The sequence below is a fragment of the Coregonus clupeaformis genome, chromosome 28, assembly GCF_020615455.1.
Source record: "Coregonus clupeaformis isolate EN_2021a chromosome 28, ASM2061545v1, whole genome shotgun sequence".
NCBI classification, from domain to species: Eukaryota; Metazoa; Chordata; class Actinopteri; order Salmoniformes; family Salmonidae; genus Coregonus; species Coregonus clupeaformis.
Window position 1 is genome coordinate 33,285,020 of NC_059219.1, and position 13,350 is coordinate 33,298,369.

The 13,350-nt window shown below is 44.4% G+C and overlaps 1 protein-coding gene across 3 annotated transcripts in view; it reads right to left on the reverse strand.

Moving 5' to 3' along the window:
• LOC121543432 (apoptotic protease-activating factor 1) overlaps positions 1-13,350 on the reverse strand; it is a 56,227-nt gene that overhangs the window by 35,489 nt on the left and 7,388 nt on the right. For all 3 annotated transcript variants that reach the window (XM_041853294.2, XM_041853293.2, XM_041853295.2), the window contains exons 8-17: positions 9,221-9,459; positions 8,519-8,686; positions 7,900-8,031; positions 7,296-7,409; positions 6,517-6,701; positions 5,892-6,018; positions 5,633-5,758; positions 3,397-3,537; positions 1,883-2,008; positions 1,456-1,608 (exon numbers count right to left, since the gene is read on the reverse strand). In XM_041853294.2, the coding sequence (XP_041709228.1) occupies positions 1,456-1,608; positions 1,883-2,008; positions 3,397-3,537; positions 5,633-5,758; positions 5,892-6,018; positions 6,517-6,701; positions 7,296-7,409; positions 7,900-8,031; positions 8,519-8,686; positions 9,221-9,459 (1,511 nt within the window). The remainder of the gene's footprint in view (positions 1-1,455; positions 1,609-1,882; positions 2,009-3,396; positions 3,538-5,632; positions 5,759-5,891; positions 6,019-6,516; positions 6,702-7,295; positions 7,410-7,899; positions 8,032-8,518; positions 8,687-9,220; positions 9,460-13,350) is intronic.

The following is a 13,350-nucleotide window of genomic DNA, read 5'->3' on the forward strand; positions in this document are numbered from 1 at the left end:
TATAATCGTGTAACCGACGATTATGGATGAAGACCGTCATGAAAATAAAAATAACCGTCATAAATGTGTTTTATTTGTTTGTGTGGAACAAACAGCTGACTGAAGACGGGATGGCCAGGAATTAGAGATAACCACATACACTATCATCACCATAGAATCTTGGGTCATCACTGCCTTTTGAAAGGTACCTATTAAGTTGACCTCTCTCGCCTCCTTTCAGGTCTGTCCATTATTGCCTCTGGTGATAAGAACCAGAGTACTGAAAAGAAAGTTCCGATGGAGGGGAATAAAAAAAGAAGAACCAGTGTTGGTGTAGCGGATGGCAGCTAGCTTGTTGAAACCCCTTGTGGGTTCTTATTTTCACTCTTCACTATTTTCTACACTTAGTTCTTAATTTCTTTGGACATTTTATCAATAAAAAAAATCATTTCTTAGCATCAAAAGGTTTGTGTGTGTGAAAGTTGTTTTGTCGGTCAGACAAGGCCCAATGCTGTTGAGTAAAATGTAGGCCTAGATGTGGCACTGATATCAGCTACACACACAAACACAGTAGAGGAGTCCATTGAAACCTACTAACTAGCATTAGCAACAGCAGCACTAACCTCCAAGCTAGAAGTAGCGCACAGCTACAGAAATAAGTGCCAGCTGTATTGGTTAGCAGTGCCAGCTAGTGGCACCAGCTAAAATACACTGAACAAAAATAAACGCAACATGCAAAGTGTTGGTCCCATGTTTCATGAGCTGAAATAAAAGATCCCCGAAATTGTCCATATGCACAAAAAGCTTATTTCTCTAAATGTATGTGCACAAATGTGTTTACATCCCTGTTAGTGACTATTTCTCCTTTGTCAAGATAATCCAGCCACCAACAACATTCCACATGCCACAATCAACAGCCTGATCAATTCTATGCAAAGGAGATGTGTCAATTTGTAAGTCGCTCTGGATAAGAGCGTCTGCTAAATGACGTAAATGTAATGTAAATGTGTCGTGCTGCCTGAGGCAAATGGTGGTCACATCAGATACTGACTGGTTTTCTGATCCACGCCCCTACTTTTTCTTTTTTTAAAGGTATCTGTATTCCTATATCTATAGTCCCAGTCATGTGAAATCCATAGATTAAGGCCTAATTAATTTATTTCAATTGTCTGATTTCCTTCTATGAACTGTAACTCAGTAAAATCTTTGAAATTGTTGCATGTTGCGTTAATATTTTTGTTCAGTGTAGTATTAGCCATAGAATGAGCATTAGCTCATGTATCCCAGTTACCAAAGTCCATTCAACTTTCTGCCAGCTCCTACTCTGATGAATCGCAACATGCTAAACAAATCTGGTCCGAGTCATGGAGCTCCGCCAGGGGACCACCCCTCAGTCCATGTGCCCACGCCACGGCCCCATGGAGCAGAGCAGAGGTTTACTCAACACACACAGACACACAAACACATCCCACTCACAAAGACTGCGTTCCTGGCAGCACAGATGATGCTCCTGCCGTCTGCTGACCAGGTGCTGCACTTCACCATGACCTCCGTCTGCTCACTCTGCTCCGGGAACATGTCCGCCACATCTATGGACTTCCACTCATTGGCCGAGGACACCTCCCACAGCTGAAACACACACGCAAGCACACACACATGAACACACGCATGTACACACACATACACACAGGTAGGCACGCAGACATGCACGTACACATACATGCACAGAAACACGTACACACACACACATCCTCACACACACACACACACACCCTCATGCACAGGTACGTACAATTAATATGTTTCAATACATTCTAGTAGTCTACACCTAAATGAAAAGCCTTTATCTACATTTGCTAATACAAACACACAAAGCCATAGGTGGTGACTATGCCCCTCCCACCTTCAGGGTTCCGTCACTGGAAGAGGTGGAGAGGTGGGCATCATCAGGGGAGAAACAGCAGTGATTGACAGGCTCCAAATGACCAAACATGGTGTTCTGAGAGGAGGGTTTATTGAGGTTCCACAGCTAGAGAGAGAGAGAGAGGGTGGGAGATGCATAGAGAGAGAGAGAGGGAGAGAGAGAGAGGGAGGGGGGAGATACATAGAGAGAGAGAGAGAGGGAGAGAGAGAGAGAGGGGGGATGCATAGAGAGAGAGATAGAGAGAGAGAGAGGGAGAGAGGGGGGGAGATGCATAGAGAGAGTGAGAGAGAGAGAGAGGGGGGAGATGCATAGAGAGAGAGAGGGAGAGAGAGAGAGGGGGGGAGATGCAGAGAGAGAGAGAGAGACAGAGAGAGAGAGAGGGGGGAGATGCATAGAGAGAGAGAGATAGAGAGAGAGGGGGAGATGCATAGAGAGAGAGAGAGAGAGAGAGGGGGGGAGATGCAGAGAGAGAGAGATAGAGAGAGAGGGGGGGTAGATAGAGAGAGAGAGAGGGGGAGATGCATAGAGAGAGAGAGTAGAGAGAGAGAGGGGGTGCAGAGAGAGAGAGAGAGAGAGAGAGAGAGAGAGAGAGAGAGAGAGAGAGGAGAGAGAGAGAGAGAGAGAGAGAGAGAGAGAGGGAGGGGGGATGCATAGAGAGAGAGATAGAGAGAGAGAGAGGAGAGAGAGAGAGAGAGAGGGGGGAGATGCATAGAGAGAGTGAGAGAGAGAGAGAGAGGATGAGAGAGAGAGAAGGGAGAGAGAGAGAGGGGGAGATGCAGAGAGAGAGAGAGAGACAGAGAGAGAGAGAGGGGGGGAGATGCATAGAGAGAGAGAGAGAGAGAGAGAGGGGGAGATGCATGAGAGAGAGAGAGAGAGAGAGAGGGGAGATGCATAGAGAGAGAGAGAGAGAGAGAGAGAGGGGGTAGATAGAGAGAGAGAGGGGGGGGAGATGCATAGAGAGAGAGATAGAGAGAGAGAGAGAGAGAGAGAGGGGGTGCAGAGGGAGAGAGAGAGAGAGAGAGAGAGAGAGAGAGAGAGAGAGAGAGAGAGAGAGAGAGAGGGAGAGGGAGAGAGAGGGAGGGGGGAGATGCATAGAGAGAGAGAGAGGGAGAGGGAGAGGAGAGAGAGAGAGAGAGAGAGAGAGGGAGGGGGAGATGCATAGAGAGAGAGAGAGAGAGAGAGGGGGAGATGCATAGAGAGAGAGAGAGAGAGAGAGAGGGAGAGGGAGAGAGAGCATGATAGATCTTATAACCAGAGTGCAAAAAATGTGAGAACAACATCTAGGCCTACTTCATGGTTTTTAAATCACACACACACACACACAACAGGGACAGGCACACACACACTCACACACAACACACCCAACACACACAGGGACAGGCACACACACACCACAGGCACACCACAGGCACACCACAGGCACACCACAGGCACACCACAGGCACACTATAGACAGACCACAGACACAAGCATGAGCACACACACAGGCTCACCTTGGTGTTCATGAACTTGTCGTTGGAGCAGGTGGCCAGTAGGAGGCGTCGGCGTGTGTTGGTGAACTGACAGTGGTTGACCTGCTCCTCGTGTTCGTCCTCAAACACCCTCATCAGAGTCCCACGCTCCACGTTCCACACCTGGCACACCACACAGATAGTGTAGTTACACAGATATACAACTCTCTCTCTTTTTTTTTCTCCAAACCTGGCACACAACACAGATAGTGTAGTTACACAGATATACAGTTGAAGTCGGAAGTTTATATACACTTAGGTTGGAGTCATTAAAACTCGTTTTTCAACCACTCCACAAATTTCTTGTTAACAAACTATAGTTTTGGCAAGTCGGTTAGGACATTACTTTGTGCATGACACAAGTAATTTTTCCAACAATTGTTTACAGACAGATTATTTCACTTATAATTCACTGCATCACAATTCCAGTGGGTCAGAAGTTTACATACACTAAGTTGACTGTGCCTAAACAGCTTGGAAAATTCCAGAAAATGATGTCATGGCTTTAGAAGCTTCTGATAGGCTAATTGACATCATTTGAGTCAATTGGAGGTGTACCTGTGGATGTATTTCAAGGCCTACCTTCAAACTCAGTGCCTCTTTGCTTGACATCATGGGAAAATCAAAAGATATCAGCCAAGACCTCAGAAAAATAACAGATTTTTTTTTGTAGATCTCCACAAGTCTGGTTCATCCTTGGGAGCAATTTCCAAACGCCTGAAGGTACCACGTTCATCTGTACAAACAATAGTACGCAAGTATAAACACCATTGGACCACGCAGCCATCATACCGCTCAGGAAGGAGACGCGTTCTGTCTCCTAGAGATGAACGTACTTTGGTGCGAAAAGTGCAAATCAATCCCAGAACAACAGCAAAGGACCTTGTGAAGATGCTGGAGGAAACAGGTACAAAAGTTTCTATATCCACAGTAAAACAAGTCCTATATCGACATAACCTGAAAGGCCGCTCAGCAAGGAAGAAGCCACTGCTCCAAGACCGCCATAAAAAAGCCAGACTACGGTTTGCAACTGCACTTCGGGACAAAGATCGTTCTTTTTGGAGAAATGTCCTCTGGTCTGATGAAACAAAAATAGAACTGTTTGGCCATAATGACCATCGTTATGTTTGGAGGAAAAAGGGGGTTGCTTGCAAGCCGAAGAACACCATCCCAACCGTGAAGCACGGGGGTGGCAGCATCATGATGTGGGGGTGCTTTGCTGCAGGAGGGACTGGTGCACTTCACAAAATAGATGGCATCATGAGGAAGGAAAATTATGTGGATATATTGAAGCAACATCTCAAGACATCAGTCAGGAAGTTAAAGCTTGGTCGCAAATGAGTCTTCCAAATGGACAATGACCCCAAGCTTACTTCCAATGTTGTGGCAAAATGGCTTAAGGACAACAAAGTCAAGGTATTGGAATGGCCATCACAAAGCCCTGACCTCAATCCTATAGAAAATGTGTGGGCAGAACTGAAAAAGCATGTGTGAGCAAGGAGGCCTACAAACCTGACTCAGTTACACCAGCTCTGTCAGGAGGAATGGGCCAAAATTCACCCAATTTATGGTGGGAAGCTTGTGGAAGGCTACCCGAAATGTTTGACCCAAGTTAAACAATTGAAAGGCAATGCTACCAAATACTAATTGAGTGTATGTAAACTTCTGACCCACTGGGAATGTGATGAAAGAAATAAAAGCTGAAATAAATCATTCTCTCTACTATTATTCTGACATTTCACATTCTTAAAATAAAGTGGTGATCCTAACTGACCTAAGACAGGGAATTTATACTAGGATTAAATGTCAGGAATTGTGAAAAACTGGGTTTAAATGTATTTGGCTAAGGTGTATGTAAACTTCAACTGTACAACTCTCTCTTTTCTTTGCTTTCCACACCTGGCACACAACACAGATAGTGTAGTTACACAGATATACAACTCTCTCTTTTCTTTGCTTTCCACACAACACAGATAGTGTAGTTACACAGATATACAACTCTCTCTTTTCTTTGCTTTCCACACCTGGCACACAACACAGATACCATAGTTACACAGATATACAACTCTCTCTTTTCTTTGCTTTCCACACAACAAAGATTAGAGTCAGACTAATGACTTCCGTCTGTTGAAGTCGGGTTGTCAGTCAAGTCTGTCTGAAGTCTGTTCAAAGTTTGAATGTCCATCTGTCTGTCAGAGGGGAGGGTTACACACCATACCTTGACCTTCCTATCGCTGGAGCAGGTTGCTAGGAGACGATCATCGGGGGAGAAGGCGCAGCAGAGCACCTCATCGTCATGGGCCTGGATCTCCAGCAGCTTCTCCCCAGAGGTGCTCTTAAACACCTGAAGACACACACAGGGCAGAGTTTATAGAGGACACACACTGATACACACACACACACACTCACACACACACTGGGATGTGTGGGAGATACAGTGGGTGAAGATTGATTTAAAAAGAATGTGTGTGTCTTACTCGCAGTGTCTTGCTGGAGCCACAGGAGGCGATCTTGGTGCCGTCGTGGGAGAAGCAGGCAGAGTAGATGGATCCCTGGTGGGGCTGGACCACCAGACGAGACAGACTCTTAAGACTACTCTTGTTCCTGGAACAAACCACAACCATAGATGACTTAGAGAATGTGAGCATGAGGGGATGTTAGAGGAAGTTGAACGTTAGGGAACGAGACCAAAACAATAGAGTTAGGGTCATAGAGTTGGATAGAGGGCACGTCTTTGCATTTACAATGGCTTCTGTTTTAGCATGGGCAGTGCCACTGACACTACGCTAAAACAGGCTTTGTGGTAAGTGCGACACAAAGTCAACTCTATGGTTAGGGTATGGTTGACTGGTGAATGTAATGCATAGGGGCTAGGGAGTAAGAGGTAGGGGCTAGGGGTTAATACTGTACATCCAGATGAAGTAGTGAGTACGTTTATAAGCACATGAGCAGTGTGTATAGGCCTACTATACTTCTGCATTGCTTGTTGTTTGGGTTTTAGGCTGGATTTCTGTATAGCACTTTGTGACATCTGCTGATGTAAAAAGGGCTTTATAAATAACATTTGATTGATTGATTGATAGATAGATAGATACTACTTACACCCAGTCAAGGTAGAGTCCCCCTCTGGTGGCCCTCTCCTGCGCCTGCAGCAGGGCCTGGCGGTACACCTCGGAGGAGTCTGGCTGGGACAGGGCCAGCTGCACTACGTCAGGGAACGGACGCTGCTCCAACTGGTGGCCATTCAGAGACAGGAACTCCTGGAAGTGGCCCCGCACCTCGCTGTTCTGGGGGGACCATAAAGAGAGACTCACAGTGAGGATGTGACAATCGGCGTGCGTCCCAATAATATGTCCATCTCCTTCACTACACAAATATAAAAGCATTGGATTGGTGTAGGCATAGGCTGGGGGGAGTTTACATTCAACGGTCATTTCCTTTCAATACCATGAGGGGAATTGAACAAGTGAAAACTTTGGGAGAAAGGAGAGATTATTGGGACACAACAATTGTATTCACAAGCATGAAACAAGCAACTGTTGCATTTACATTTTTACATTTTAGTCATTTAGCAGACGCTCTTATCCAGAGTGACTTACAGGAGCAATTAGGGTTAAGTACCTTGCTCAAGGGCACATGGACAGATGTTTCACCTAGTCGCCTCAGGGATTCAAACCAGCGATGCTTTGGTTACTGGCCCAATGCTCTTAACCTCTAGGCTACCTGCCGCCATTGACTTACGAGGAATTGATACCAACCACAAGATTTGAAAACCATATCAAATGATGATAAAACAGGGTACACATTAAGTTCCTCAAATTATGATAAAACAGGGTACACATTAAGTTCCTCAGTGAACTTGGTGTTGATCAAATCCTGACCTCTTTGTCCAGTATGGCGCCGTACTCCACATAGTCATTGATGAGATGAGCAGGTCCCATAATCTGAGCTTTAGTTCTGACCCAGTCCAGAGAGAACATCAGAGAGTACAACTCCTACATGGAGAGAGGGGGGAGGAGGGGAGAGAAGGAAAGGAGGGGTGTAAGGGTAACAGAAAAAGAAAAAGCGAGAATGAGAGAGGGAAATATAGAGCAAGAGAGAAAGAGGTAGAGAGAGAGAAAAAATACATTAGCGACTTGTGCTTGTCTGGCGAAGGCCTCCATCATACTGAGTCGTGCCTTGATCTCCAGACCATCAGACTGTTGAACAGCCGTCACACCATCTCCTGTAGTAAGAGGCCAAGATAGACTCACTCACACACAACACACACAAACACACCAGCTCTGATACAGTGTTATTTGGGTTGTTAATTAAATTGAGTTTTTGATTATTTGTCTACTTGTTTGACATTTTACTGCAGTGGTAGGAGCTAGTAACATCAGCATTTCCCTGCACCCACTATAACATCTACTAAACTGTGTACGCATCCAAAAAAAACGTTGATTTGATTTAGATGTGTGTGTTTGTGTGTGCGCGTGTGCGTACCTGTGTGAGGTTGGCCTTGGCCATGTGGTAGGTGAGGAATCTGAACCAGTAGAGGCACTCTTCATCTCCTGAGGTGGGGGGACCCTGGCTGTAGCACTGCTGGTACTGACGCACAACCTTAGAGTGGAGGCTCTGGAACACACACGCTTGTTAAAAAACATACCATATTACAGTAGATCGACGCCCCAATAATGTAGGGCATAGAAGATATGAGTCTAACTGATTCATTTTTTAAGCGACTGTCTTGTTTTTCCAAGTTCCATGTACATTGATTCTCTAGAAGAATCAATTTCGTTATATTTGATTTCAGAAAATATTCAGTCATTCTAAAACATTTGAGCAACACAATCAACAGAATACTTACAGACAAAAGTTGGCAAACATCAAACTTTAGATACATTTCAAAATGGCCACCAGCATACATATCAACCCTATGTAAACACTCCAACCCATGGAGGCTGCTGAGGGTAGGACGGCTCATAATAATGGCTGGAATGGAGTGTAATGGCTGGAATGGAGTGAATGGAATGGAACACCATTCCATTGACTCCATTCTGGACATTATTATGAGTCGTCCTCCCCTCAGCAGCCTCCACTGGTTGGAGTGTTTGAGACCCACCTCTAGACCAGAGCGGTTCATCTCAGCCAGGAAGTCCAGCTGGAGGTCGTGGAGGTAGTAGAGGTAGGGCCGGTGGTGACAGTCACGGAACAGTAGGGACTTGTTCACAAAGTCTTGGAGAACGTCCTCCACCTCCTCCGGTTCTAGATCCCACAGAACCGACAGAACCTGCAGGCAGAGGAACATGGAGGACACAGGAGGTTGGTGGCACCTTAATTGGGGAGGACTGGCTCATAGTAATGTCTGGAACGCTATAAATGGAATGGTATCGAACTCATCAAACACGTTTCCATGTGTTTGATACCATTCCAGACATTATTTTGAGCCGTCCTCCCCTCAGCAGCCTCCTTTGATGGAAGAACAGGCTTAGATTTAGAGACAGAGACAAAAAATTACCAGTTTCATCATCTTTTCTGATCTCTTATTACCTTATTCCCTCCTTCTTTCCACAAGGACAGCTCACAATGTCTTGATGGGTTGTGAATACTTTTTGGCCGTTCCATTGAAGACTGAAGGTGTGGGATAGCCTTGCCCTAACCTACTGTAGCCTAGCTTAGCCTAGCTTAGTTGAGCCTCACCTGACCAAGCCTAGACGAATCCAACCCTACCTAGCCTAGCTTAGCCTAGCTTAGTTTAGCCTAACCTGACCTAACCAAGCCTAGCCGAATCCAACCTAAGCATAATCCCCCCGGCCAGTCTGACCTTGGCAGGTACTTTGACGTCCTTCTCCAGCACGGTGAGGTCAATGTACAGCTCCCTGTGTTCCTCAGACAGGACCTGGATGCTGGCAGCCATGGCCTGGTCAAGGGCATCGTAGTCATACGAAGACGACTTACGGATACGCTTGAACTTCTTCTGCTGGAGCGTGCGCAGGTAGTAGGCCCAGCGGTCCGGGAACTCCCGCAGCAGGGCCCCGATTAGGGACACCACCAAGGGGGAGCCTTGGGAAGAGAGGATGGTAGAGGAGGGGTTTAGGCAGGCTGGTTGATTGTGCCAAGAGTTTTATTTTATTTATATTTTTTAGATGTAACAGAAATGGAATTAGTATTTAATCGTTTTGATACATTTAATTATTTAATGTATTGAATTTAAATTTCAATACTTGAAATTGAATTTCATGATTTAGAATGGAATTCTGCAAGTCGTTGAAGGTTAACAGAATTTTCAGTGGGTCATCATTAGGCAATAAGGTCTATGCTCAGACTAATTTGACTATCAGTATTTGACTGAAACAAAACACGTCGGGCTAACAGTCTCATACTCATTTGACTGATGCCCTGCTGGTAAGAGAGAGCTGAACATAACCACCAAACAAAGCAAGCTATATAAAGACATATGAATAGGTGTACTGTGTATTGTGAAACCCATTGTTCTTAGAGAGAAATAGCGCTGCCCTACAGAGAAAGGTACAGCTGAATGCAGAGGATCGACAGTACACCAGGTCAAGACCTGATGAAGACAGCTAGTTGAAAATATTGGTATATTTTTTATGAATCTTTTGTCATGGAGAAGAAAGTGCTGATTGTGTTTTTCTCAGGTCAGTGTCTTTATTATGATATTTAATATATATATATATATATATTATTACAATGTATTTACGATTGCATAACTGCAGCCAGCACATTTGTGTTCCAACCCAACACTATCACAAATAATCAATTAACCATCAAGCTCTTGAGAAGTTGAATCTGGTGTGATAGTTTTGGGCTGTAACAAAAAAGTGCCAAAGTGCAATACTTTTAGATATTGAGTTAAAATGTGAACAGTAGTAGTTTAAGAAATAGTAATACCATGATTTGTTCTGCTATTAACTTTTAGATGATCAACTTGACTATTGATATTGCGGCCTATGGGTAGAAGGGTAGATATTATTGATGTTGCTGCCCTTGAGATGACAATGCACTTTTTCACAGGGCTCTTCACACTCTCCTCCTGTCAGTATCACTATGTAAGGGACCCTAAAAACTGGACTGGAGCGCAGAGGTACTGCAGAGAGAAGTACACGGACCTGGCCACCGTAGACAACATGGAGGACATGAACAGACTGAACCACTCGACTATAGACAGCGGTTATGATGGAGCAGTGTGGATAGGACTGAAGAAGGGACTGTATTTTAAGTGGCAATGGTCTCTGGCAGACATAGACTACTATAGTGAGGGACAGACTGAGTTTAAGGAGTTTTGGGAAGAAGGCCAGCCAGAAAATTTGAATGAAGATTGTGGTGGCGTGTCCAGTTCTGGAAAGAAATGGCACGACTATCCCTGCACTGATCGAAAACAGCTAGTGTGCTACGACAGTGAGTTACATACTACATGTATTCTAGTTAAAACACACTAACCTGGTAACACCATCGAGGCCACCAGCAGCACATACACACAAGTTGGCCAAGTAACAGATTACTGTGTGGTTATCAAAGGTTTCAACGTTTGTCTTTAAAATTGATTGTCAATTCCAAGCTTATGATTTCCAAAGGTTTATGAATTCACAAGAGCTGATCCAAACTCTGCTGGTTGCATTTGTCCCCATAGAGACTAAGTCTCCAGCTGGTAGCTTCGTAATAGTCAAAGAGCCAATGACCTGGAGGGAGGCTCAGCGCTACTGCAGAGAGAACCACACAGACCTGGCCAGTGTGAGGAACCAGAATGAGAACCAAGAGATCTGTAAAGTGGCCAACGGTAGCAACGTGTGGATCGGCCTGTTCAAAGACACCTGGGAGTGGTCGGACCAGAGTAACTCCTCGTTCCGATACTGGGGCGATGGAGAAGCGAATAATACTGACATGGGTAACAAGCGCTGCGCTGCATGGAATCGCAGTCCCTCAGGCCGATGGATAGACAGGGAATGTCTGATGAAATATCCCTTCGTTTGCTACGGTGGTAAGTTAAGATCCCTTATTGTGCCACCAAACTCATCTCGTTAAATGGGCGGTTGCTTTGGAATAACTGTCCACACAGATTTAAATATGTGACATTATCTTCTTGTATGTAATGGTGACTGTTCATCTTAACTGTGTACATAACCAACTCCCCTGCATCATGAGTTTGCATTTTGTGGAGTTTAATTTGACTACCTTGACCATGTCTTTCGACATTGAGGTCCCCAAAGCTAAATTACCATGATTAGGTAACATTATAGAATTGCCCGCTATTATACAATTATGAATTATTTCAATTGGTGGTTTGAATTTCCAATTCATTCCCTGCTGAGAAGGGTTATATCTGTGTATGTGTTAGAACCAAGATCCCCAACAGTCAAGAAGATACAGGTAGTGAGAGTGAGGATGACCCCAGACCCAAACATGGACCTGAATGATGCTGAGGTGAGGGAGGCCATTTTACAGCAGGTGAGTCTCACCCTCTTCATTTATAGATGTTTACCTTCATTTAACCACGTATGTCAGTTAACCCTTTACACTCGTACCCGTTTGCGGGTTGAAAGTGGCAGATTTGATGCCCACCTGACCCAGATTGCGACTTATAAAATGGGCCGTTTTTGGATTGCGTAAACAACAACAGTAATTGTGTGATGGTGGGATGCAGGGTTGCGTTCCAAACAAAACAACTACAAGTTTGCTTGCTCTAGTTCCGCAACGGCACCGCTAGGAGAGCTAAAAAAAAATAAGCACCTTATATTTGAAGACTTCTTTGAGTCATAAAAGTGCATTGAATGACTTAGGAACTGTGCACACTTTGGAAAGGAGTGTGGCCACTTGGAGACCCCAGTTAGTCCTCTCACTCAAACCCTTGTCGTTTTTTTGTTTTATGTTGCACCTACCCCACATTTTCCAGGAATATTGTAATCATGCTACTGGATGCATCCAGAGTATTTTCAGATTTTGCTAATAACAAATGCGGTGAAAAGTACAGTAAATGTAAAATGCACATAAAATCAACAGTGTAATGTTTGGATTCAGTCTTGTATCAGGTGAACTGTTGTGTCCTCAACTTTGGTCAAATCATTTTCCCATAATCTCAAAATTGTTCCCTTTCAATTTCTACCATGCTATTCATATTTATTCTGTTAGAAACATTTCAATTTAGCCCTATCCATAAAGCCCCATTTCCCACGAGTGTAAAGGGTTAAGAATAAATTCTTATTTACAATGAACAAGTACAGTCCACTGCTCCTTACGTTAAGAGAAATCTCCAAGTAATGATAAACCTTTCAAACCGTAAGAGTGCAGGTACCTACATATGGAAGCATATACAGTGAAGGAAAAAAGTATTTGATCCCCTGCTGATTTTGTACATTTGCCCACTGACAAAGACATTATCAGTCTAGAATTTTAATGGTAGGTTTATTTGAACAGTGAGAGATAGAATAACAACAACAAAATCCAGAAAAACGCATGTCAAAAATGTTATAAATTGATTTGCATTTTAATGAGGGAAATAAGTATTTGACCCCCTCTCAATCAGAAAGACTTCTGGCTCCCAGGTGTCTTTTATACAGGTAACGAGCTGAGATTAGGAGCACACTCTTAAAGGGAGTGCTCCTAATCTCAGTTTGTTACCTGTATAAAAGACACCTGTCCACAGAAGCAATCAATCAGATTCCAAACTCTCCACCATGGCCAAGACCAAAGAGCTCTCCAAGGATGTCAGGGACAAGATTGTAGACCTACATAAGGCTGGAATGGGCTACAAGACCATCGCCAAAGCAGCTTGGTGAGAAGGTGACAACAGTTGGTGCGATTATTCGCAAATGGAAGAAACACAAAAGAACTGTCAATCTCCCTCGGCCTGGGGCTCCATGCAAGATCTCACCTCGTGGAGTTGCAATGATCATGAGAACGGTGAGGAATCAGCCCAGAACTACACGGGAGGATCTT